This window comes from Nelumbo nucifera, chromosome 7 (assembly GCF_055504915.1).
Source record: "Nelumbo nucifera cultivar China Antique chromosome 7, China Antique-T2T, whole genome shotgun sequence".
Lineage (NCBI taxonomy): Eukaryota > Viridiplantae > Streptophyta > Magnoliopsida > Proteales > Nelumbonaceae > Nelumbo > Nelumbo nucifera.
The window spans coordinates 18,160,156-18,183,765 of record NC_142655.1 but is presented as its reverse complement, the minus strand read 5'-3'; the positions used below and the strand labels follow the sequence as shown (position 1 = coordinate 18,183,765).

At 36.5% G+C, this 23,610-nt stretch overlaps 2 protein-coding genes across 9 annotated transcripts; both read right to left on the bottom strand.

The window, feature by feature from the left end:
* Positions 1–483: 483 nt before the first annotated feature.
* LOC148790238 (E3 ubiquitin-protein ligase RGLG1-like) lies at positions 484–3,607 on the bottom strand. 8 transcript variants are annotated; one of them, XM_088891909.1, is made up of 12 exons: positions 3,158–3,595; positions 2,758–2,829; positions 2,464–2,545; positions 2,254–2,388; positions 2,046–2,159; positions 1,845–1,942; positions 1,713–1,768; positions 1,524–1,632; positions 1,305–1,426; positions 1,078–1,168; positions 839–895; positions 484–727 (listed from the first exon to the last, which is right to left on the bottom strand). In XM_088891909.1, exons 1-12 carry the CDS (start codon positions 3,305–3,307, stop codon positions 632–634), a joined length of 1,182 nt encoding a protein of 393 aa, XP_088748035.1. In that variant the 5' UTR covers positions 3,308–3,595; the 3' UTR covers positions 484–631. The 8 variants fall into 8 exon arrangements, with proteins under 8 accessions (XP_088748035.1, XP_088748031.1, XP_088748032.1 ...); XM_088891905.1 differs by having other exon boundaries at positions 2,254–2,545; positions 3,158–3,598; XM_088891906.1 differs by having other exon boundaries at positions 1,078–1,165; positions 2,254–2,545; positions 3,158–3,585.
* A 10,202-nt stretch (positions 3,608–13,809) lies between these two features.
* Positions 13,810–17,049, bottom strand: LOC148790237 (E3 ubiquitin-protein ligase RGLG1-like). The gene is made up of 9 exons (XM_088891750.1): positions 16,731–17,049; positions 15,886–15,967; positions 15,664–15,804; positions 15,448–15,561; positions 15,241–15,338; positions 15,006–15,058; positions 14,515–14,620; positions 14,285–14,412; positions 13,810–14,172 (listed from the first exon to the last, which is right to left on the bottom strand). Exons 1-9 carry the CDS (start codon positions 16,893–16,895, stop codon positions 13,989–13,991), a joined length of 1,071 nt encoding a protein of 356 aa, XP_088747876.1. The 5' UTR covers positions 16,896–17,049; the 3' UTR covers positions 13,810–13,988.
* Positions 17,050–23,610: the final 6,561 nt, after the last annotated feature.

Sequence of the window (23,610 nt, the reverse complement as noted above, 5' to 3'; positions counted from 1 at the left end):
TGAAGGAATCATATGACGGTGATTTTATTGGGACGGGTCCCATCTTAGATGAGACTGAACTCCACCAATGTACAAGGGAGGGCAGACGAATCACCTTTAAGTGATAATTCCATAAGAAGAGGTATGTTGTCCAATAGAATGGAATAATTCCTAATTCTTAACCCCATTAGGCTACATAAAGTCCTTAAGTTACTGACCCCATATGACTCCATGGATGTGCCTACATACACAAAAGTGGGTCACATCTTTTCTAGTGTGGTATCTGATTCCTTTGCATTTAAGATTTTAATCATACAATTGTCCTCTATGAGAGAGAGAGAATGAAACTCATCACTGAATTATAATCAATTAGTTGCATTAAGTGTGAACTCCAAACATGTATTTTATCACTTTTACTCTTTTGTCCAGTGAGGTATTGCTCAATGCCCACAGACTCGGTAAGGACTAGGAAAATAGAAATTTTCAGAAAGTAATCAGTATTCCTTTGACAAGAAACATCCCACTGTAATTTATCCTTTTCTTTTGCTTTGGTTGAGTATGAATCATTACAGCCATTTTTTCACACATTTAAACCACTCTCTCACGTACACCAAGAAAACAATTAAAAAAGGGCAAAGTCCATCAGATAGCATCAGCACATGTGGTAATAAAGCTTTATTCTAGTATCAATTCGACTCCTACAGATGGGGCATGATAGAAGAAGTCCTTGTCCACACTGAGAACATGTCTGCCAACATAAAAATTTAGAACATTTCAGTACAGACTCCTCCCTTTATTCTCTCCTCAACTCAACCTCAACCCTAGCAATAACTTAGAGAAAATAACCAAACTGCATTACCTGATGCCCACAACCAAAGGCCAGGTCTTTTGAATTAGTAAGGCAGATAGGACAAAGCTGTTCAGGTTTAATTTTGTTGTTGGGGTTGGGGAGGAAAACATATTAATAATCTTGAAATAGTTCCTAAATTAAGAACAATGAGTAGAGGAAACTAATTAATTAAAAACTGATTAATTAGTATCATATTTCTCAAAAATAAGTTAAAAAGGAAATAGAATTTCAAGTAATTATTTGAGTACCAAGAGATTAATAGAATTTCTTATGCTATCTGGAACAGGAAGAGGTGGGCGAAGAGGGGCCCTAATTTGAGCTTGCAATTTTTGGTGACTGCTTTAACATGAGGAAAAGAAAAAAGAAAAAGTAAGGAATATGTAGTTAGCATTTAAGCCTCAGAATATGTAAGTATCCATACAAAAATAATGGAAATATTAACAAGTAAGCATTATTGCACAGACTGAACTAGTACCCCAATAAATCAAGCCTAACTGCTTCTTCATAATGACCACGTATTCCTATCAAGGCTGCCTGAGCAAACTCTATCTCTTTGTTGTGATTGTTGCTGGACATAATTTCTGTGAAATTCACAAACTGGGCAGTACAAAGCAATTGCCATATTCAGTCAGTTAAAAGGCAATCACAGACACATTTCAGAGTTCAAATACTGCATATATCACAGCATATATACCTGAATGTTATCAACGACTCGATCCGGGATCTTCTTTTTAGCAAATTCCTTCATCATGTTCCAAGGCCCATCTCCAACTCCAATTAAGATAACAAACAAGGGGTATGTACTGCCAAGAAGGTCCATGAGAAAGTAGATAACTATAGAAATTAACAGAATGCACCAAGGAAATTAACAAGTTATTGTTACCTAGCTCGAGCAATTGTGTTCAGTGTCATTTTCTTCTGTGGGTGTCCACTTGGTACCTGTAAATCCAAGTTTCGAAACTATTTCTAGATGTACTGTAACTAGGAGCTGTATGTAATCAGAATTCAAAAGTACCTGACCATCAGTGATTATCAATAAAACATGGTATTGACCACCACTTTTCTCAACCATGGCCATGGCTTTTTCGATAATGGGGGCGAAAGATGTAGGCTCTACCAGAAGGAAAAAAAAAAACAGAAAAGTAAAAGCTTATGACAGAAAATTCCAAATTTCTTGAAACCCAGTTGCAGGCAATGAAGGAAGTTGGAGGAGAACCTGCTAGACGAAGATGTGGGACTATTTCTCTATATCGTGACAATACCTCATCAAATCCAACACAGGGTCTCTGATTTGGATAGAAAGTGAAGACATCTTCATCGAGTGTTGTTACTGTTATCAACACATGACAGGAAGAAAACCGTGATTTCTGTTTATCCAAGCAATATTTTTGAGGGATTTATATTACTGTATATGAAGAAATTACCATCTCCAAATCCAAAGCAGGAAATCTTCTTATCCATATCGACTGCACTTATTGTTCTTCCCATTATGGATATTGCTTCTTCATAAGGATTCTCTCCTATGCAGTGCAGGCTTCTACGGTTGAATGACTTTTTACCTGGTTTCCAGACCACATTTAACAAGTTGCTCATTACTCGGAAGAAGTTAAGAAAGCGTACAGATAGGACGAAACCTTTCCATTCATTGCTCTTTGTAAAATCGATTCCAAGAATGAGATTAGGATCGATTCCTGCAAGTTCGAGAAACCCAGGAACCTAAACGGAGGAAGTAATTGTTGGTTATATTCATTGGTTCTATAAGAAATAGAACATCAAGTGAAAGAAAGAAATTAAAAACAGTTTAATTACCATTCTGATGGAAAAGTAACTCAGCTCAATTTATGCATATTTTTAAGATACCTTAATGGCTTAATCCCCCTACAGAAAATGAGGTCTCCCACTTAACCAGATTATAGAGCAGAAATCACCTTTTGGAAGGAGAGATCTCCTCCAAAGTCCAAACTATAAAAATAGAGACCCTGTTTTTCTTCACTCTCCTTCTGGCTCATGAAGGTAGAAGTGTTAGAACATCTGATTGCTTCCTTCTGGGGTACAGAAGAAAGGGAGAGGAAGAGAGAGCAGAAAGAGCAGAGATAAAGAGTTTAGGCTCATTCAGAAATTTCCATTCCTAGGAGTACTGTTCTTTTGAGACCCCATTAGAAAATTGTGCTTTCCATATAGCAAATTATGGAGAAAAGCTATCAGAGTAAGGTTTCTCAAACGCTTTAAGTATTAGTGTTATGGATTGAGGGTTTGGAGAAGAGAGAGAGAGAGAAGAGTAGACAGACAACCGTTCTCAGTAAAACATCTCATCACATGGAATCTAACCTGCTCCAAGTAATTGTAGTTGCAGGCTCCCTCCCTCGCCCCTCTACGATCTTGGAGCACAGAATCATGACATTCAGGTGGTGAGAGGTTCGACCCATGATCTTTCGATGAAAAACTCGTCCCAGACAACCTTGAAATTTTAGAACCCATCAAATCCTAAAGCTTCAATTTCTATAATTCAGACCCAACAAAACAAAGAGACTGTGCAGTATATGATAGAGATTAGCTCCCTTGCATAACAAATGAGAAATGTTTCGCAAATTCAGTTTCAGTCAAGCCAGAACATCTTCCTTGTCTCCATTCCCACATTATCAAAGCCTAATGTAGCCCAATTATCTTGACTAGGACAAGCAGAATAAAGGTAACTAGATTCTTTTTTATATATCCAACAATTATTAGATTCTCACATCTCAAATATTCAAGGGTGTGTTTGCATAATTTCCTTTAACCACCCACTACCCACCACCAAAAAAAGCACAGATTGGCTCAAATTTTGAAATGATCACTATTGTTTTATTATCTGAATTGTCCTGGCAACAACTGTTGAATACTTCATTGATTTATCATTCAGTGCTACATGGTTTCTAGTTCACATTGCGCTCCTACATCATGGGCATAACTGTGAAGCCGATCCTAACCCATGCGCATTCAGAGCATTTCTGCCAAAATTTCATTTGCACTAATACAAATTCAAGGGAGTGCAAATGAGTAAATTGCAAATTTTGATTCATTTTTTGTTTTGAGTTTCATTTTATTTGGCTTCAGGTTGCTTTTTTTTTTTTTTTTTTGAGTTGGAAAGGCCTGAAGCCAACTTTCATTCACCTATAAAATCTTGGTTTACAGTAGTCACCGGGAGACAAAGCAAACAATCAAACAAGAGAAGAGCTTGAGATTCCCCCACATGGCTTCAGGTTCCATTTTACAATGCAAACAAGCAAAACAAAATAAAACCTATAATAAAATTAAGAACGCTTTCGCCACACCATATAGCCTAACTTGGGCCAGGTTAGTTGAACCCAGCCTGAAAAAGAAAAAGTAGGGTTAGGGTTGAAGCCTTGACCAAACCCAATCCGAATCTGATTTAATTTCATATTTGCATTTATAATATTTTATAAACATGTATTTATGCATAATTAGGTGTATGTCTGTTCACTATTGATGCATGTATAATCATGCACCCATAAATGAACATATAATATGTATATATATATATACAAATTTTAAATTTAAGGGTAAATTTTTTTCTACTACATAATAATTAACCCTATTTTTTACACAATAATATTAATATTGAATTATCATAAATCCTTAAATCTGAAAAATAAGTACCTTTGACAAAAGGAAGGTTGAAAAATTGGGCCAACCCGAACTTATTCCAAACCCAACCTAAGCCTCACATGAACCTAACCTGGGTTTGGGTCAGGGCGTAGAGTATTCAATAACTGTCGTTGGGTTATGGTTGACCTCAATCCAACCTAACCCACCCGACCAATGCATGGGGTGATTGATTAGATTGGTTTGGCTTTACCATGTAACCGGTTTTTGTTCCTGCCCTATAGTATTTGCCTAAAATTAAAACCAAAATTTGAACTCATCGCATTTGCACAAAAGTAGGCATATGCCAAGCAATTAAGAGCTAGCTGAATATAGTATTCATGAAAATAAAATTCTTTTCCATTCTTTTGCTTTCTTTTTTCTTTTATTTTTTATTTTGGTATGGTGACTTTTTTATGGAAGCTTCCATTTCTAACTGGAGGTCAGACACATTATGGCTAATCATTTTCTTTGATTTTCCTTCCACTTTCTCTCCCTTTTTCGATTGCCAAGTGAAAGCAAAAATTATTTCTTGAATGACAGAGTGTGTGCAGGTATATGTCATCCTCTTGATAAGATTTTAAAGAGATGATGGTGCATGAGCATTTTCACAGGTATATGTCACATTTATGTGTAAAATTAACCTTGAAAGGTGAAAAAATTACTTATCCACTTGGAGAGGACTATCACTTACATGAATAAGTGATATTCGAGAAAAATTCAAAAAAAAAAAAAAAAACATTATGAATTTCTTGGTGGGTTCAAACCAAAATCCCATCAACTAATTTTTCTCTCTCTCAAAATCCCCCCCCAAAAAACAGATCCTAAAATTTATCTACTACTTCATCTGCACATTCTCACCGGTCACCATTGCAGCTGGCTTGGCTTTGTGAATAGAGGCTTAAGTAGTAGGTACGGCAAACTAACCCACCCCTGTCAGGCCCTACCCTTTTGGATCATTGATAGGGTTGGGGTGGGTTCTAGGGAAACCCGGCTGGAATTATTCTAACCGAGGATGGGTGGGAACAGTATTTATTAACACACACATGATATAACAAATGGATATATCAATGTTACTTGATAATAAATCAAATAATTGACATACCCTTTTAAAAATCAAATATAAAGAAAACAAGCGGTGAAGCATATCAAGCAGAAAGCCAATCCAAGCAGATTGGCAGGGTGGAGCATATCAAGCAGTAAGCCAACCCAAAATGTGAATAAAACCATGCTGGCCTATAAGAGGTGGGGCAAATTCCGGGATCCTCGTTCCTTGTAGGGATGGGGCAGGGATTTCAAGCCCTGTTAGGGCATTGGGTGAGGTATATGTGTTTGGAATCAGGGACAAGATATATAAAACTCAGCCCTGCTCCAGCCTGTTGCCATTTCTACTAAGTCCTAGCCCTATCCCTGCCAATCCTAACCCAACTAATATTTGCAATCGATCATTCACACAAATGGTTGGACTGCTTTATCCATCACCCAGAGAAAAGGGTGGGTCTGTTTTACCCTTAATCCATTAAGCTCTAACAACACATTTCATTAAGGATTTAGAAGGCTTAAGGGTAGAGGCAAGGTGTTAACGTTCAAGGTGATCTAAGGATTAAGCCTTAAAAGTATATATAATTCTTTAGCCTTTATGTATATGCCGCATGAAATGTGTTTGGAAGCGTGGGTGTTTTTTGGGACCGATTTTTAAGAAAAAACGTCCATGTTTCCAAGACTCATTTTTTACAAAAAAATGCTTCTGCCATGTAGGCAGTGAGCAACACTATGCTGTTTGGTAAGGTGATTTTCATTACCGTTTTTCATACATGTGCTGACAGGTAAGCACCACATAGGATACACATCGGTCAACCATTGGGGGAAACGATTCACCGATGCATCGGCAGGGTCCCGATTTTTGAAGCATGCCCGACTTTTAATAATTGGCTGAACCAAACAATGAGATACATGGGCGTTTGTTGAAATGCCTATGTAGATCCGACGTGGCACCGTTTTTTTGAAAAACAGGCATAGTTCCAAACATCCCCTAGGTTATAGCCTGGCATTTTGGCTTCGCCTCGCCAAAGAGAATTATTATACAGATTTAGATTTATCCATCATATTAATGGCGTAACCGGTTCAATCAGGACATTCAACATGGTGTTTGGAAGCATGGGCATTTTTTGGGACCGATTTTCAAGAAAAAATGCCCATGCTTCCAAGACCCGTTTTTCACAAAATAACGTTTTTGCCACACGTAGGCAGTGAGTAACAATATGCTGTTTGGTAAGGTGATTTTCATCACCATTTTTCATGTATGTGCTGACAGGTAAGCACCACATAGGATACACATCAGTCAACCGTTGGGGGAAACAGTTCACTGATGCATGAAACGCCAATCAATGGAGTCCTGATTTTCGAGGCATGTCCAATTTTTTAATAATCGGCTGAACCAAACAATGAGATACATGGGCGTTTATTGAAACGCCTATGTGGATCCAACATGGCACCGTTTTTTTGAAAAATGGCCATGGTTCCAAACATCCCCCAAATTTGGAAACCCATAACCCAACAAAATAATAAGATGGAAGAAAAGAAAGATTGTAACTTTTAAAACATTGAACATCTTCTATAATAATATTAATATGCTCAAATAGCGTGCTTTGTATTGTCATGCTACAATTGATGTTTTAAAAAGTGACCTAGAGGCCAAACCGTTTTTGCATTTGGGTCGTGAGTCACCAGTTCAATTGTTTATATCAAATGGCTCAAGTTGTATATATATATATATATATATCATTATTTTATATTTATTAATTTAGTTTTTAATTTATTATTTGTAAAAAGTATTAAAAATTGCAATTTGAAGCCAAATAAAAGGTTATTTGCAAAATTTGTAGGACAAGACATCTACAGCCTCTTAAAATGCATAGATCTCGAAAAATTACCCAAAATCAAAAAATAATTCACCCTAATCCTAACCCATCAGGGTTGCTCATGTTCAGCTACCTTTAAGGGCCCAAAAAGTGACCTTCGTAGAGACCAGCTCTTAGGGGAGTTCGCATCTCTGCCCCACTGCCTGTCGCCCCACAAACGCCCCACACAACGTGTGACTGCCACATGTCCAGTCGCACGTGGTGGGGCGTTCTCGTGTGCTGGGCTAATGGGACGACCATTAGCTCGTCCTGTTAACCCCAAAGCGAGCTCAAACTTCCTTTCTCCCATAAAACGTTTTAAAAAATGACCCGGAAACGGAACCGTTTTGACCACTGGTTTCTAGGTCGACAACCTGACCGTCCAGTTCGAACAGATGGCCCATTTTGACACATAAATTTTAAAAATAAAAAATGGTCAAAATTGTTGAACAGGTTGATGGGTCGACGGTTCGACCGCCTGGGTCAACGGGTTGTTAACTTTTTCAATGGATTTTGGCCAAATATTAGATTTGGGGTAAAACGAAACCTATTACGTCTCTGTTAAGAAGCATTAATGGTGCACTAACAAAAGGTGAGTTTTGGAAAATAAAAACTTACTGACATGGTGAGTTTTAGACATTTTGAAGAGTTGTGAGTTTAAGAGAAATGTTAAAAATTCATGGTAAGTTTTAGACAATTTCCCTTTTTTTTTTCTAGACACAAAAGGAATTATAATAGTATCAATTATGTGAAAGCCTGTTTTTTGGAATTTTTAGAGAAGATTTGACTTGGTCTTCTAGGTAAGTTTCTTAGAAATTTTCTGTCCCTCTCACCACTAGAATTTGTAGTGAATTCTTCCTTTTATCTTTCAATTGTGTATTAACTTGTTTTTATGACTTTGTTGATACTGGTAAGAAACTTGATCAATGTTTCTGCCCCAATGATCCAATACGTTTACAGATTTTCAATTTTTCCATTAATTTCTTCATTTTCAATTTTTTCTTTATTTGCCATCATGTTTTGCCCCTGCATAGCATGGGCCCTCGCTAGTGGTCCCTGGAAAATAACAACTACGTACTTATTGTGACAACGATCAACAAAAATTAACATCTTTTTACTGTGTAGAGGTGTAAAGTGGGCTGGGTTGGGCCGGCACGACACGACCCATTGGTGACTCGCACTTAATGCCTTCTTCGGTGAAAAATTTGGGGGTCAGCCCGGCATGGCCCACGGCCCGGGCCCATGTGGGCCTGTGCTGTGCTATGTCGTGCCTTGCCATGGGCCGGGCTGGCCCATGGGCCGATTCTTGGGCCAGGTCGTGCCGTGTATCGGATCAAAGCTATTTATTTAAAATAATTGACAGAAAAACTTAAAATTTTAATTTTATATGAATTTTGTGTATAAAATTGTTTATATATGCAATAATTAAATAAATTATTATAATAAAATTAAAAAAATATTTATTTTATTGATATATTATATTTTATATATTATTATATAATTATAATATATATAAAATATATATGGGCCGGCCGTGGACCTAAAATTCCAGGCCCAGCATAGCCCGCATGGTCGTGCCGGGCCTGGCATGGCCTGCAGACTATCGTGTCGGGCCGTGGGCGGTACAGCCCGATTTACATGTCCAACTATGTGGAGATTTTTTTTTTTTTTTTAATTTTGTAAATAGTACTTTTAATTCTCCTGCGCATAATGTGGCTCACCGAGAAAAATTCATTCGCAGGATTGTTCATTTTTTTGTATGATAGCTATCCTCAAAGGGATACCATATGTAGAAGGTATATATAGGGGTGTCAATTGGATTTGATTTGGTTCAATCCAAATCAAAATTGATATTTTGATCCTAAAAATGTTCATTTCGTTTGATACCATATGTAAAAGGATTGTTCATTTCGTTTGTGAATGGTGATTGGGGACCTGACCTCTTAAAATGAGTGAAAAATGTGAGAAAGGGCATGCACCCATGATTTTTGTTCCTAAAATACCTGCTCTCAAAATTGATATTTTGTTTTTCATTTTCCTTTGATTAATTTGGTCAAATGGATACAATGTCATTTCCTATCCTGTATAAAATAAGCAGTGATACAATGTCATTTCCTATCCTGTATAAAATAAGCATTGGTTTTAGTAAATATAAAAATTATAGGGGTGTTTAAATAAACAACTTTTTTTTTTTTTTTTATAAATATCTTTCATGAATGACAACATACAAGTTTGGGAGATTTTCTTGATGTGAAGCTCCACTGTCTTGTGGATAGCTGGATAGGTGTGGAGTGTAGAGAGAGGAAATTAAATATGTGTTTTGTTTCGCTTATATTTTTTTCATTCAATTCTTATGTTTTATTTACTTGCAAAACCAAGAAAGGCAATAATTACAATTGTTTATGAAAGTTAGGCACTAAGAAAGGTAATAATTATAATTATTTATGACAGCTAGGCACTACATCAGTGTAACAGTGAAAAAACGCCTAACTGATCATGAAAGCTTTAAAAAATAACTTCCTAGATATGCACAAAAACCAAAATGCACCTTTACCATTCTCGATGCATACAAAAGTATGAAAGAAGAGAACTGCTGAAGTGGCGTTTATGTGGCGGCATTTATTGAATAAACGCCCACGAAATCAAACACCCTATAATTTAGAGAAAATGTGGAAAAAGCGAAAAATGAATTATATTTTTCCTACAAGACTAGGGTGGTAACTAGGTATGCATTAATGTTGGTAAGAAGGGCATTGATTGAAACTAAGAAAAAAAGAGTATTAATACTTTTAGACGCTTGAGACTGAATTTTTAATACATAAGTGCATTGAAACACAAGACGAAATAACACCAAGGTAATTATGGTTGAAAGTCCAATAGAGTAAAACTCAACTTCTCAATAATTCTCAATATTTTGCTCGTCACTAAAAGAGCATCAAAATCAATCCCTGGCTATTCCAGCTGTTTTCGAACCATTGTTTACGTTTACAGTTGGACCATTTGGCCCAAAACCATTCAGGCAACTGGTTCTATTTCATCTTCAACCCATTCTTTAGCCAAAAACCATCTTCAACCCATTCTTTAGTCAAACCATAAACCCATTCAACTTGACAATAGTTTTTGGTCATTTTTTTTATTTTTTCTATTATTTTTAACTGAAATAGACCTTCCATTCAAACTGAATGGTTGAACTACTTACCCAAAAACCGGTTGTCAAAGCAGTTCTAGTTCCAGGTTGTTTTTGAAAACATTGGTTCCAAGGTTCAAAGTATTGACCCGTATCGACCGATACGTATCGATTTGGGACCCCTCCAATACGCCCCTACAGTGGGTGTATCAGGGGTCTGACCGGTTCAGGGGGTGGAGGAGCCCTAAACAAGCCCCCTGAACTGGTTGCAAAAAAAATAAAAAAAAAGTAAAAAAATGCAGTATCGATTTGCCCGATATGCCCCTACCAGCGTATCAGGCGTATCGATATTTTGAACCTTGATTGGTCTCAAATGTTCATGAACAAGTGTTGAGTGACAATGATTTCGTTCTTTTAGTCCCAACATTATTCTTTTGCTGCCCCTTTCTCTTAGGACCTACTTGCTTTTCGGTAAGTAACTTACCCGGGTAAATGTAATTACTTGGGTAAGTTTTTCCTTAGTAACACTCTTGGTTAAGTGTATTTTCCCATGTTCTTTTATTTCTCATGTAAATAAGGCAACCATTTTAGCCATAGAAATCCATTATTAAAAGGGGCATCTTTGTCCCATTCAAGTATTGGCAGCTTCCCCTTATGTGGGAAAGTTTTTTATCCACCTAAGAGATGGGTACCACTTTCCTGGGTAAGTGATACCCAAGAAAATAAACTTTTCCTAGTCTCCACATAAAGCTGAAAAAAGAACATAAGGTTCTTGGTCAATGGGAACCAAAATCCCATCAACCAAGTTTCCCCTCTCAAAATCCAAAAATAATAATAATAATAATAATAATAATACAAAATGTAATGTATAGGACCTACCGGAGAAGTTGAGAATCATCCATATTGAAGAAGACTGATGATTTTCCATTTTATTAAGAAATCAATCTTTGTGGAGCTCAGCTCCTTGGGAAATTGGGAATCACATGACAGAAATGGGTTCAGCGTGGTACCATTTCACTCTTTCCATGATGAGCAGTCCACTACACCTTGCTCACCCAATCATCTAATCAAGGTTTAAAATCAATACAATATATTTGATACAAGGCAAATTGTATTTGTAATTTTGTATCAAGGGGATTCATACAACACAGGTGGAATGGCTCGGTATTGCACCATTCCTTCCATATTGATTCACATCGATTTGTAACAATTGGTATAGACTGACAAAATGGTATAGATTGAAATAAACCATTTTTATTTTGAAATTCGGATTTAAATATCCATTGGTATGCCTTTAAATGTGCTAAACTGATAATTGTGGTCTTTTTAGATTCCAAATTTCAAATTAAGCCCATCAATTATCACCAATTAATGTCCATGGATTTTCCAATAAGGCTCAGTTTGGAAGGAGTACAAATGCAAATATGTAGAGTGCAAAATCTTGTATTTTGTATTACTTTGTATGTATTTGCACTGTACATATTTGTATTTGTACTCTTTCCAAACTAAACCTAATTAACATATAAGCTATAGGTGGCAATTTGGACTCCAACCCATCTGAACCACCCAATCCACCCATGCCCAACCACTTTAGTAAAGGGTCATTATGGGTTGAATGACCCATTTGGGTCAAGGAAAAAGGGTCAGGGTGGGGTTGGATTGAGGGTACCCATGGGTAGAAGTTAACACTAGGGGTGTCAATTGGACTGGATTTGGTACAATTCAGTCCCATCCAATGTGAGTCCATCATAAATGAACCAGGTCCAATCCAATCCAATGAATATTTTGGATCATTTTTGATCGATCCAATTCAATGTCTGGATTGTCCAATCTGTTCAAATTCGTTTTGATTTAGATTGGTTTGAACCCAAACCTGGTCCATTAACACCTATATTCTTATCTTATATCAATGGTCCAGATATTAGCTTAATCCAATCCAATCCAATATAAATTTATTACAGATGGGCCAGGTCTAATCCAATCTAATAAATCTTTTGAAACAAATTGGTCCAATCCAATTTCTTGTTGGTCCATCCAATCCGTCCAAATTCATTTTGGACTGGATGGGGTTCAATCCAAAACTGGTCCATTGACACCCTTAGTTAACACTAGTCATCTACGTAATTAGCTTTTAGGGTTCAATGGCTACAGCCACTGGTACCACCAATCTTGCTGCTGTAGATATCACTAATATTGTCATCGCCAGTTTGTGTCCCGATTTTGTTCTTCCTCTTCTCAATGCCTCCGTCGGTATTAGATATCAGTTTCAAATCTATTATTCTACCCCTCCTCCCCTCTTCTTATTATTCTTACCGTCGTCGCTGGTCATTGGTCAATACAGGTTACAGGAAAAAGAGGCGATTTTTTTTTGCAATTTTTATATTTTTTATTATATATTAAAATTGCATCATTTTCTATATTTTTTGGTATTAGTTGAAGTATATGATCGTTTTGTTTTTTTATATTTTAAATATTTTTTGTTGAAATATATAAATTTTAAAAATTTTATGATTTAGGTATTTTGATTTTTGTTTTATAATTTCTCAGTTGAAATATATATTTAATTTGAATTTTTATCAATTTATGTATTTTATGCTATTTCTACTTTTTTGAAATACATATTTTAAAATTTCCTTCTTTTCTGCAATTTTTATTGTTTTTGTGATTTTTTTTTGCAAATTATGTCAAATTTTGCATTTTTATTATTTCTTTGTATTTTTTATATTTTTTCTCTAATTTTTTATATTTATAGTTTTCTTTGGTATAAATCTTATATTTTCTTAATATTTGCATTGGGTTAATGGGTCATATGGGTGGGTTAGGGTCAAGGTAGGTTGTGACCCACTAATACCCAATAAATATGGATGACAATGGGTCAATGGGTCAATATGGGTGGGTCATGGGTTGGTACTCAACCCACACCCAACCCACCCATTTGCCACCCCTACATACAGCCATACAGGCATGTAGCATCAGCTAAGGTTCAAAATTTCATCACGTATCGGCCCGTATCGACCGATATGTATCGTTCTAGCAAGTTTTCGGCATGGTACATGGTACCAAATTGAATGTGCCATATCTATTCATCGTATCAAGGCCGTATCGTGCCCATATCGAACCTGTATTGTTGAGTATCAGTGCATTTCGATACTATATCGACCGATACGCTATCAATAAGGTAGCATATCAACTGATATAGTACAATTTTACTATGGTGGAAATGCAAATAAAACTCCGTTCGAAAGAGGGCTTCTAAACCCATTTTAGAAAGCCCTCTTTCTTTACCAAATCCTTTAAAAAGCTTTTTAACATTTTTAAAGACTGAAATCTTGTAAAAATTTGCCAAAGCATCTATAAATTTACAAGATTCAACAAGTTTTTCAAGGTTGTGAAAAAAATGAGTGAAACTAAATATGTTTTTTCAAATTTCTTTTACATTTTCAGCTAATGTTAGAAAAGATAAGGGGAAAGAAAGTGGTTTGCCCCCCTCTTAACAACTATTATGTGTTTTTATTTTTCTTAGTGGTAATGGTCTTGGTACCAGGTCATCAGAAGAATTGCTTGCTGCTCCATGTTCAATGTAAGATGCATTCAACAACACATTTGGACTTGGTCCCTCAATTCCAAGAGGTGGGGGCAAAGGCGATATATTTGGAGCTCCTCCACTTGGGTGACTGCATTGGACAATTAATAGGCAATTAGGGTTTAAGCCTGCCAAAATAATGTTAATGATGATAATATTAATTAATAAGTAGGCAGTACTGGACAGACTCCACTAGAACGTACCCCAATATGTCTCTTCTTATTGTGCTTCCATGATGTTTACGTATTTCCTTCAATGCTGCTTCAGCAAACTTCGTTCTTTTTCTTTCAATGCATTTATTTTCGGACATGATTTCTGTAAAACTCACAAACTGGAGAAACACAAAACAATCATGGAAAGTTGGGCAATAACAGACTAGCTACAACTAATTAAAGGATAGCTATAGCGATTGAACTTCAGATATCTTTCATACCTGGATGTTATGGAGGGCTTGATCTTGGTCTTTCTTGGCAAATTCCTTCATCATATCCCAAGGCCCATCTCCAACTCCAATTAAGATGATAAACAAAGGGTATGTACTGAAAGGAAGGAAATACGATGAGAACGTGGAAACCCAAGAAATAGCTAAGTCACCATAGGGTTCCTTTTCAGATTCTTGTTTACTTTTTGTTTCAGGATTTGACCTGTCCTGGTGTTGTTTGTTAGTTAGAGGTAAAATAGGAAGTAAAATGATGTGGTCTCATGCACTATATGTTTATATGAAAGAGGAGGAAAGTTATTTATTTAGGAGTATGAATATGATCCCCACTTTATATGAGATGGAATCATAGAATAAATGGTGGTGCAAATGAGACAAAAACTGCAAAATCTGCATCAGGTAGGGGTGTAAATCAAAGTCACAAACAAATGAACATTGTAAAAGTACTGAATTAGATGCATAATTTCCATCTGGTTCAAATTTACCTTGCAGCGACAATTGCATCCATTGTTTCCTTCTGTGTGCTTTGTTGTGGCACCTGTGAATCCAAAGTAATAAAATTGTCGTGGACGCATAGCCTTAACTTAGAACGGTACAACTTTAATTTGTAATAGCTACCAATCAAATTAGACAGTATTGTCTCATAATATGTGCAAAGCAAAATTACTTGCTGAAGCTAAATATGGACTAAACTGACTCTACCCAAGAAGAGAAGTGTACCTGGCCATCTGTAAATATTAATAAAACATGGTACCGACCACCACTTTCCTCAACAACTTTCATAGCCATTTCAATGATGGGGGCAAAGGAAGTTGGCTCTGCCAGAAAAAAAAAAGTTGAATAAAACAAGAACTGTAATAAAACCAGAAAACCAGTCCAACTGAAAATAATATGAAGACGGTGAATTGAAAGAAGTTGAATATGGACCTGCTGGTTGAAGATAAAGAGCTATTTCTCTATATCGCATTTGGACTTCATCGAATCCAACACATTGTCTCTGGTCTGGGTAGAAACTGAAGATATGCTTATCACCAGTCGTTACTGTCACAAGGGAAACCATGATTAATTTATATATCTGTTTTCCAAATAAGAACTGCGAAAGAATTTACTGTATCAGATCAAGCTCAGACAATGAAGTACTACCATCTCCAAATCCAAAACAAGGGATGTTCTCTTCCTCATGAAATTCACCAATTGTAGTTGAAACCATCTGTATTGCTTCTTGATAGGGATTTGTGGAGTTCCCAATGCGATGCAGGCTGCTCGCTCCGAATGAAATTGTTCCTAGTTACGTAGCACCTTTTAGCATGTTGCCCACAATGCAGAAGAAGTTGATGATAAGAATACAGATGAAGAGGGCGAAACCTTTCCATTCATTGCTCTTTGTAAAATCGATACCAATTATGAAATTTGGATGGAGATCGAAGAAACCAAGTAGACCAGGGACCTAAACGGAGGACAAAAGAAGCATTATCAGTAGGCATAAAAATGACAAAAAAAAAAAGAAAAGAAAAGAAAAAAGAACAGAACAGTTCCTAATTAACATTGCAAGCAGCAGCTGATGATCATGAAACACACTAGCTCATCAACAATCCATTAATGGCTTAATTAATTAATCCCACTCAAACTAATGAGTTTTTTCGCCTGATAAGATTACGATTACAGAATTACAGCAAGTATATACAGATCTAGAAGCTACTTTTTTGATAATTTCCCAGGGAGGAATCTCCTCCCAGATCACTTGGAGGAGGGAATCAGAGAACTTCTATAAACACGCAAACCAGAAAGAACCGAGAGGGACCTCCAGTTTTCCTCCACTCCCTCCACCTCTTCCGGCTCAGGGAGCTAGAACATCTTCCTACTCCTAAATCTCTGAATGATTCCTTCCTTATTGGTATAGAAGAGGGGGAAGATATACAGAAATGGTTGATGGGTGGGGCTTCTCCATGGGCCGTGTCTGTGTCGACCCACTGGCGGAAGAGGGAACATACTAGTGACAGACCACCGACAGTCCGATCTCTCAAAGACATAATTTGCTCACCAGTGCGACTTAGAAGTGATGATGATTAGATGAGAGCAACCCCATCTGTAGCAATTGGGCAGAAACCTACAAAGTATCGAGGAATTCTCGAAGAAAAGTAGGGTGTAGACAGACTGAACAGACAATAATTAGCTTACTGGATCGGTTAAAGCGTCTGGATGTATCTAACCTGATCCGGATTATACTTGCAGCAGTAGTCTCCTTTCCGCGTCCCTCGACGACCTTTGGCCCAGAAACCATGGCGTTCAGGTGGAGGACTGTGTGGTGAGAGAACTGACCAATGATCCTCCGATGGAACCCTCGATCCAGACGGCCTTGAACCTGCAGAGCCCATGAATTCTGAGAGAAAGAGAGTAACAGACGTCTCTTCTCAACTCTCAAACTTGAATGGAAGGAGGAGGGACCCTCCACTTCATGTTAGTTACTTCGTCACCACCAGTTGAAGGGTATGTGAAAGAGAAATGAGTGGAGAGAAAATAATAAATAATAATAATTGAATCACACACACACACTTATAAATGACATTATTAATAAATATAACTTTTTTTGATAACTAAAGAAGTCATCACTTTATTATTAAATGGAGGGGCTATATATGTAAAATACCCTCGTCCAAGATATAAGATTGGTCTCATGTTGCAAATTCATTCACTATAATTGTCGGTGCCATCTGGCAAAATTGGGAAGATCTACTTCTTTCATTACTGTCTATCTACTTAATGTCTTCAATCACGAAACATGGGCCGATGGGACTATTTACTTGTAATTGGTTACATTACATAGCATGTGATACACAACGCATAGAGCCGCAGATCGGGGCTCATTATGGGATGGAGACCGGCTATTCGCGTTCATAAACCCATAAAAAAATTCATGAACCCAAACCATTTTTGCTACGTATAAGTTGTGTTGGAACAATAAAATCAAAGTCAACCGTTTGGGTTGAACGGATTAGATCGTACTATGACATCATTTTATACACAAGGATATATATAAATGTATAAATACATATTGATTTTATCAATAGATAATATATAATTATATTTTGCATGTAATATATTTAGTATTGTATTTTTAATTCAATTTTTATTTTTTATTTAAAATATTAAAAATTGTGATTTGAATTTTTCTTTTTTTTTTTTTTTGCAAAATTAGCAAAGCAAGGCACTTATGACCCCTTGGGATGTATAGATATTAAAAAGTTATCCAAAATAATAAAAAAAGATTATTCCAATCGACTATTGGAGTGCAAAGTTATGGCTTTCTAAAGTTTATATATACATTTAGTGTGCAACCTGTGACCTAATCATCGGATCGAATGAATCAACAGCCCAAAATAGTTTTGACTAGATCAACAGTTTTTTAACTAATTCTGAAGTTTTACTAAAACCAGACTTGGAATCATAGTTGATGACGGGTTAAAAGCATTGCTTTTTTGATATATTGATATGATCGTACCTTGAATTAGATAAAATGACATTTTGACGGAGCCATATAACAATTAATCTGACGCCATGATTCTCAATTTTAGCCCTAAAGACACTATCGTAGCAAAACTGCAAAAAAGAATTTGTTTCAAAGCATGAAAGTAATTTGGTTAAATGGTGTAAATGTTTAAAGTATGGAGAAATATTAGAATTAAAAAAAAGAACAAGTGCGGAGAAATATTTGCTACGCCGGTTGGCTTGGTCTAAAGTAGGGGTGTCAATTGGACTAGATTTGGTCCAATCTGATCCAGTCAAATGTGAGGCCATTATAAATGGACCTGGTCCAATCTAATCCAATGAATATTTTGAACCATTTTGGACCGGTCCAATTCAATGTCTGGACCATTCAATATGTTCAAATTCATTTTGATTTAGATTGGTTTTAACCCAAACCTGGTCCATTGATACCTATATTCTTATCTTATATCAATGGGTTAGATATTGGCTTAATCCAACACAATCCAATATAAATTTATTAAGGATGGACCAGGTCCAATCCAATCTAATAATTATTTTGTACCGAATTGATCCAATTCAATATATCTTGTTGGTCCGTCCAACCGCCCAAATTGATTTTGGATTGGATGGGGTTCAACCCAAAACCAGTCCATTGACACCCATAGTCTTAAGACCAAACCTGTGAATCACACAACCTTAATGCCCAACCTTGAATTGGATGAGGTAACGTGATTTTAGGCTCTGTTTGGTTTGTGGGAAGATTTGGGTGGGATGGGATGGGAAAGTGTAAAAATTTACCTTTCTATTGTTTGGTTTTATATATGGGAAAATAATAAGAAAACACTGTTACGAGGGAGAAGAGAGAAGAAGGTGATGGAGAAGAGAGAAGAGGAAGATGGAGGGAGAGACAGAGAACTCCATGACTGAAGCTCCGAAGAGGTCCTCTGGCAGCAATAGTCTCCCCTCCTCCACTGGTGCTTAATCAACCACCGCGTAGTGGTCCGCCCTTCTTCTCACTTTCTCTATAACAGACGATGAAAGCAGCGGCGATCAAAGAGAGGGAATGAAAGAGAGATAGGAGTAGGAAGATGGGAAGAATAGGAAGAAGAAGATAAGGGAGACGAGAGATCGATGAGAAAGGGAGAAAGGGAGGAAAACAGAGTCGCACTGTTTCTCTCCCTCCTCTGTTTGTCGTCGATGGTTCATTTTTCTCGACCCATCCCTTCTCTGTTCGTCGTCGATGGTAAGTGGTAACAGTGGTTTCTTGAATTTTTTCATTGGGGTCACACCAAAAGGGATCACACTATTTTGGTGCAACCCCGATTCCATGATTTTGAGATCTGACATCTCACATTTTTCTCATCCTATCCCTCTATTTCCCTCGAAACAAATAAGAAAAAAAGGAATATTTTTAAAATATTTCCTTTCCCTTTTTCTAATTCCCATCCCACGAACCAAACGAAGCCTTAAGAAAGGCCTCAAAACACATCCAACATTTTGAAATAAGAAAAAGGCACATCGAAAAGGCCACGATTTAAGGTTTTAGTCGAAAGCTACGCCATCTGAGCGGATTTCACGCATCGGAAAGGAAGTATTCCCTGCTTTTTACATATATTTATAAAAATGATTGGCCGGATAAGCAAGCATGGTTAGCAATTGAATAAAAGAATTTATATCTTTACTCAGAAAAAAAAAAAAATGAAGACGTGTCTGTCCGTATTGGTTGGGCTTTTGTAATATAGAATTTACCTAAACCCACTGTCGTGATTCGTGATTGAAGGAAGAAGACAAGCAACAAAGAGAGAGATGATGAGTGGGACAAATGTCTCCCCATATATGAAAGAGTGTAGATATATAATAAGCCTTTGTCCTAATGTCTAAACGGGTCCTACTATTATATAGGAAAAACAATTGGCTTATCCCATAGTCAAAAACCTATCCAATCACAAAGCAGATGTCATGTGCCTCTTTATCTACTATGTTTGGTTATTTTAAATTTGAAATTATTGAGTAGGAAGAAAGAAGAGAAAGAACAAGAAACAAAACAAAGAAAGGTAAATTAACCAATTCTCGTGCACTTTTTTAGTCCTCCTCTTGGGTTGGGATCTGGGTACGGTTTTATTCTGTTTTGGGCTTCAACTCATTCCAAAACCCAAATTGAATCCTAGTGCATCCAATGTGAGAAATATCTACCCATCAGTACATTGTATTTTTCCATAGACATTTCAATGATGTGGGTTCTACTTCTACAAAGGAACCTGCCAGTCAGAAGATGTGGGACTATTTGTCTGTATTGTCAACACATGGTGAGAGGAAACCATGATTTCTATAAAGCAAATACCAAATTTTGAAGGACTTACTAAATGGCACTATCACACCAGAAACTACCGGGAATCTTCTTCTCATTATTAGAGGTTGCTTCTTCTTCTTTTATGAGGATAAGGGAGGATTCGTTCTCCGACCTTCTGGTTGAATGACTCTTTACCTAAAAGTTGCCCACTATCATACAATTAGAAACCAAACCTTTCCATCCATTGCTCTTTGTAAAGTTGATCCATGATGAAATTTGGATCGGTTCCAAACCCAAGGACTTAATTAAACGAAGGAAAACAATTGTTTGGTGTCATCATTAATTAAGGCCTTTTTGGTTCATGGGAATAGGGATTTGGAATTGGAATTGAAATCGGTCATTCCGATTCTAATTGTTTGGTTGAACAGAATTGGAATTTTACTGTATTCTCCCATTTGTGGGAATAGTCATTCAATTCCCCTATCTTGGGAATGAAATCCCATTTCAATGATTTGGATTCTTATCTGAACCAAATAGATTATGAGAACAGGCCATTCCAATTCTAATTTCAATTACAATTCCAAGAGATTTTGATTCTGATTCCAACTATAAATTAATTAAATGGACCCTAGTTTCTTAGAAAATAGGGTTGCATGCACTTGCACCCACAATAATAATAATAACACATATAATGCCAGAAAGATATGATACTGGGAAGGGCTTTAACCAATCATCAAAATCTCCCATGAATTCCTATGAATGTCATCTGGTTGGTTACTGCTTTTCCAAGCCTAATGAGGTGGTTTCATGAATTATGCTTGGATAAACAAGAATCAGCCGAGTTATCACACCTAGGCACAAATTGCACAGAGCAGGATAGTCCAGAAAGGTGAATTGTGCAATCTGCGAGCAAATAATGGATGAAGTACTAGTCTCCGACAGAGCTTTTATCACAAGCATTTCCTTCAATCAAGAGCCGAGAAGAACTCGAGGCCTTCAAGCATTGTCTAACCCTCAGTCTTATCATTACCCAACCCTCACTACCTAATCAGGTGACTTGTGCAAGTTGTAGAACAGAAATTACCTTTTGCTGGTTTGATCCACTTGGGGTTTGCTATCCAAAAATTATTCACACGTCCTTACACAAGGCCACTACCACCACATATTTTAGGAACATCTCTCTATCAATGACAAGGGGTGATATTCCCAATGTACAGTTGTAATGCCCTAATTACAATATATATAGAAAACTTTTGGGGTTAATTACTTTGCAACCCCATAGTCTACTAGTTCTTAATAGTTCTTACATGGCTGGAGACATTATTGAGTAAAACATGTCTGGTTCTAGGTGTGCCTCCATAAATTCATGCTGAGAATTTTTTTTTTTCTTCTTACTTAAGTTCTCTTCTTATTGTAATTTTGAAATGCTTTCATTTTTTCGTTTTTTTGGTTGAATTCTTCTCTACCTTTGGAGGTGCATTTGCTCTATGGTCTTTTTGCAATCTGTTTGTAGCAACAAAGAGATGTAGTTAACTCTTATAGATTTTGTGTTTCTCTATCTTGACTTTGATCTTTTAGGTCATCTATCCGATTAGCTGCTTTTTGTTTTCTCTGATAGGTGCAAATAATTTGGTCATTTGTCCTTCCTATTGTAGTTTTGTTTTCATTTTTAATAAGTAAAATTTTATTTTAACAAATAAAAAAAACTTTTATGGTCATCTATTTAGACAACGGCGGTGGTGGCTGATCTGATGGGAGTTGGGGAAGAGCTGAAGAGGAGATGAGGAAGAAAGGGGCAAATGGGAGAGATGAATGGGGTCAAATGCGGAAAATATTTTATAAAATAAAAAGAAAACGTCTTTTATGTCAAACAAACCGATTTAGATTTCATTTGTTAAGCCTTTCTGTCTGGCGCAAAAAAAATGTTTTGGGTAAATTACAAAAATCCCCCTTGTGCTATGGGGTTAGTGACAAAGACCCCCTATACTTTAATTTGCAACAAAGACATCCTGAACTTTAGTCGTTAGACAAAAACCCCCTTATCTGTTAAGTTAGATGATGAAAAGTGTTAAAATACCAAAATACCCCTTTAAACTTTCTCTATTTTCTTTTTTTCTTGCCATTTTCTCTTAAAACCTAATCGACCCAAAACAACCTTGATTGTCACCGAAAAAGAAGCGGATCACATATGGGGACATGTTCCCGGTCTCTGATGAGCTTGTAGATAAACCCATTTTACCCAAAGATGCTACCACAATGCAGTCCTGCAGAAAACCTGGTGCTTGGAGAGACCCAGAAAGGCGGTCCAATTGCTATGGTGAAGTCGGCAGTGACCCAAAACGAGAGAGTTGGTCTACTTAGTAAAGACAGCTGTGACGTTGTGGGTATATGACATTACATGGTATGGCCTTATGTGGAGAGATCATAATATTTAAGATTGGCATGAGCGAATATCAAAATATAAGTAGTAAAATTTCCACTATTAAAAAATGGGTATTTGTAGTTAATCGATCAAAAGCTATGAAGCTTCCTCCATTCATTCTTCCTACTTCCAAAGTAGTATAAAAAAGGATACATTTACACCACTAACATCAACAATGATCAGAGTGTGATTGTTTAAGACACTGATATTCCTAGGAACAATGTGATAACAGAGTCTGTTGTAGGACATGTTATGACCTCAGTTTTTTGAAGTCAAATACTGACATAGTCTATCATTGATTCATATTTCCTTATACGAATTCAAATTCCTCAACCACCAACATCTGATCAAAAGAAAATTTTCTAATCACTTATGCTTCCACATAGTTTATATAAGCATCTGTAAAATGAAAGGAACAATATTTTGAATGCCATGAATCCCTAAGTGAAAAAACTCTAATTGTTGAGAACATCAAGATGATTAGGAGAGTGTTGGAAAAAAAAGAACACAATTCCAACAATGAATAATCAACCCCTGTTTAGTCTTCAATCTTAAATAGATTATTTGCTAAGTTTCTGTTATGTTTTAAACGATTAATTAATTGAACAAAACTGAGAGGGACTCTTGAAATTAGCATAGCATTGTTCATACTACCCTAGAGATTTTGATCGAGAGTTCTCAAATTCTATCTTCCAATGTTTTCCTTGTTTTTGGGTCTTTTTCTTCCACCTAAAAGAACCTTTGATACTCATCACTACAACCTGTCCCAACATGAGAAATTCCACCAAATCTGAACAAAGATAAATTTCATTTCAATTAAGCGTCTAAGCCATCTTTTCTCCAGTAGTATAGGGAGAATAAGAAAAACCATCTTTTCCCTTTTTTGCAATTC

Excerpts from the sequence above, each read along its gene's own strand:
- LOC148790238 (XM_088891905.1), bottom strand. The coding sequence starts at position 3,307 with ATGGGTTCTAAAATTTCAAGGTTGTCTGGGACGAGTTTTTCATCGAAA. Across the intron at positions 1,943-2,045 it reads CCCACATCTTCGTCTAGCAG|AGCCTACATCTTTCGCCCCC; the intron begins GTTCTCCTCCAA and ends TCCTTCTGGTAG. Across the intron at positions 1,769-1,844 it reads TGATAATCACTGATGGTCAG|GTACCAAGTGGACACCCACA; the intron begins GTACTTTTGAAT and ends TTGGATTTACAG.
- LOC148790237 (XM_088891750.1), bottom strand. The coding sequence starts at position 16,895 with ATGGGCTCTGCAGGTTCAAGGCCGTCTGGATCGAGGGTTCCATCGGAG. Across the intron at positions 15,805-15,885 it reads AAAGAGCAATGAATGGAAAG|GAACAATTTCATTCGGAGCG; the intron begins GTTTCGCCCTCT and ends CTACGTAACTAG. Across the intron at positions 15,562-15,663 it reads TTGTTTTGGATTTGGAGATG|TAACGACTGGTGATAAGCAT; the intron begins GTAGTACTTCAT and ends CCCTTGTGACAG.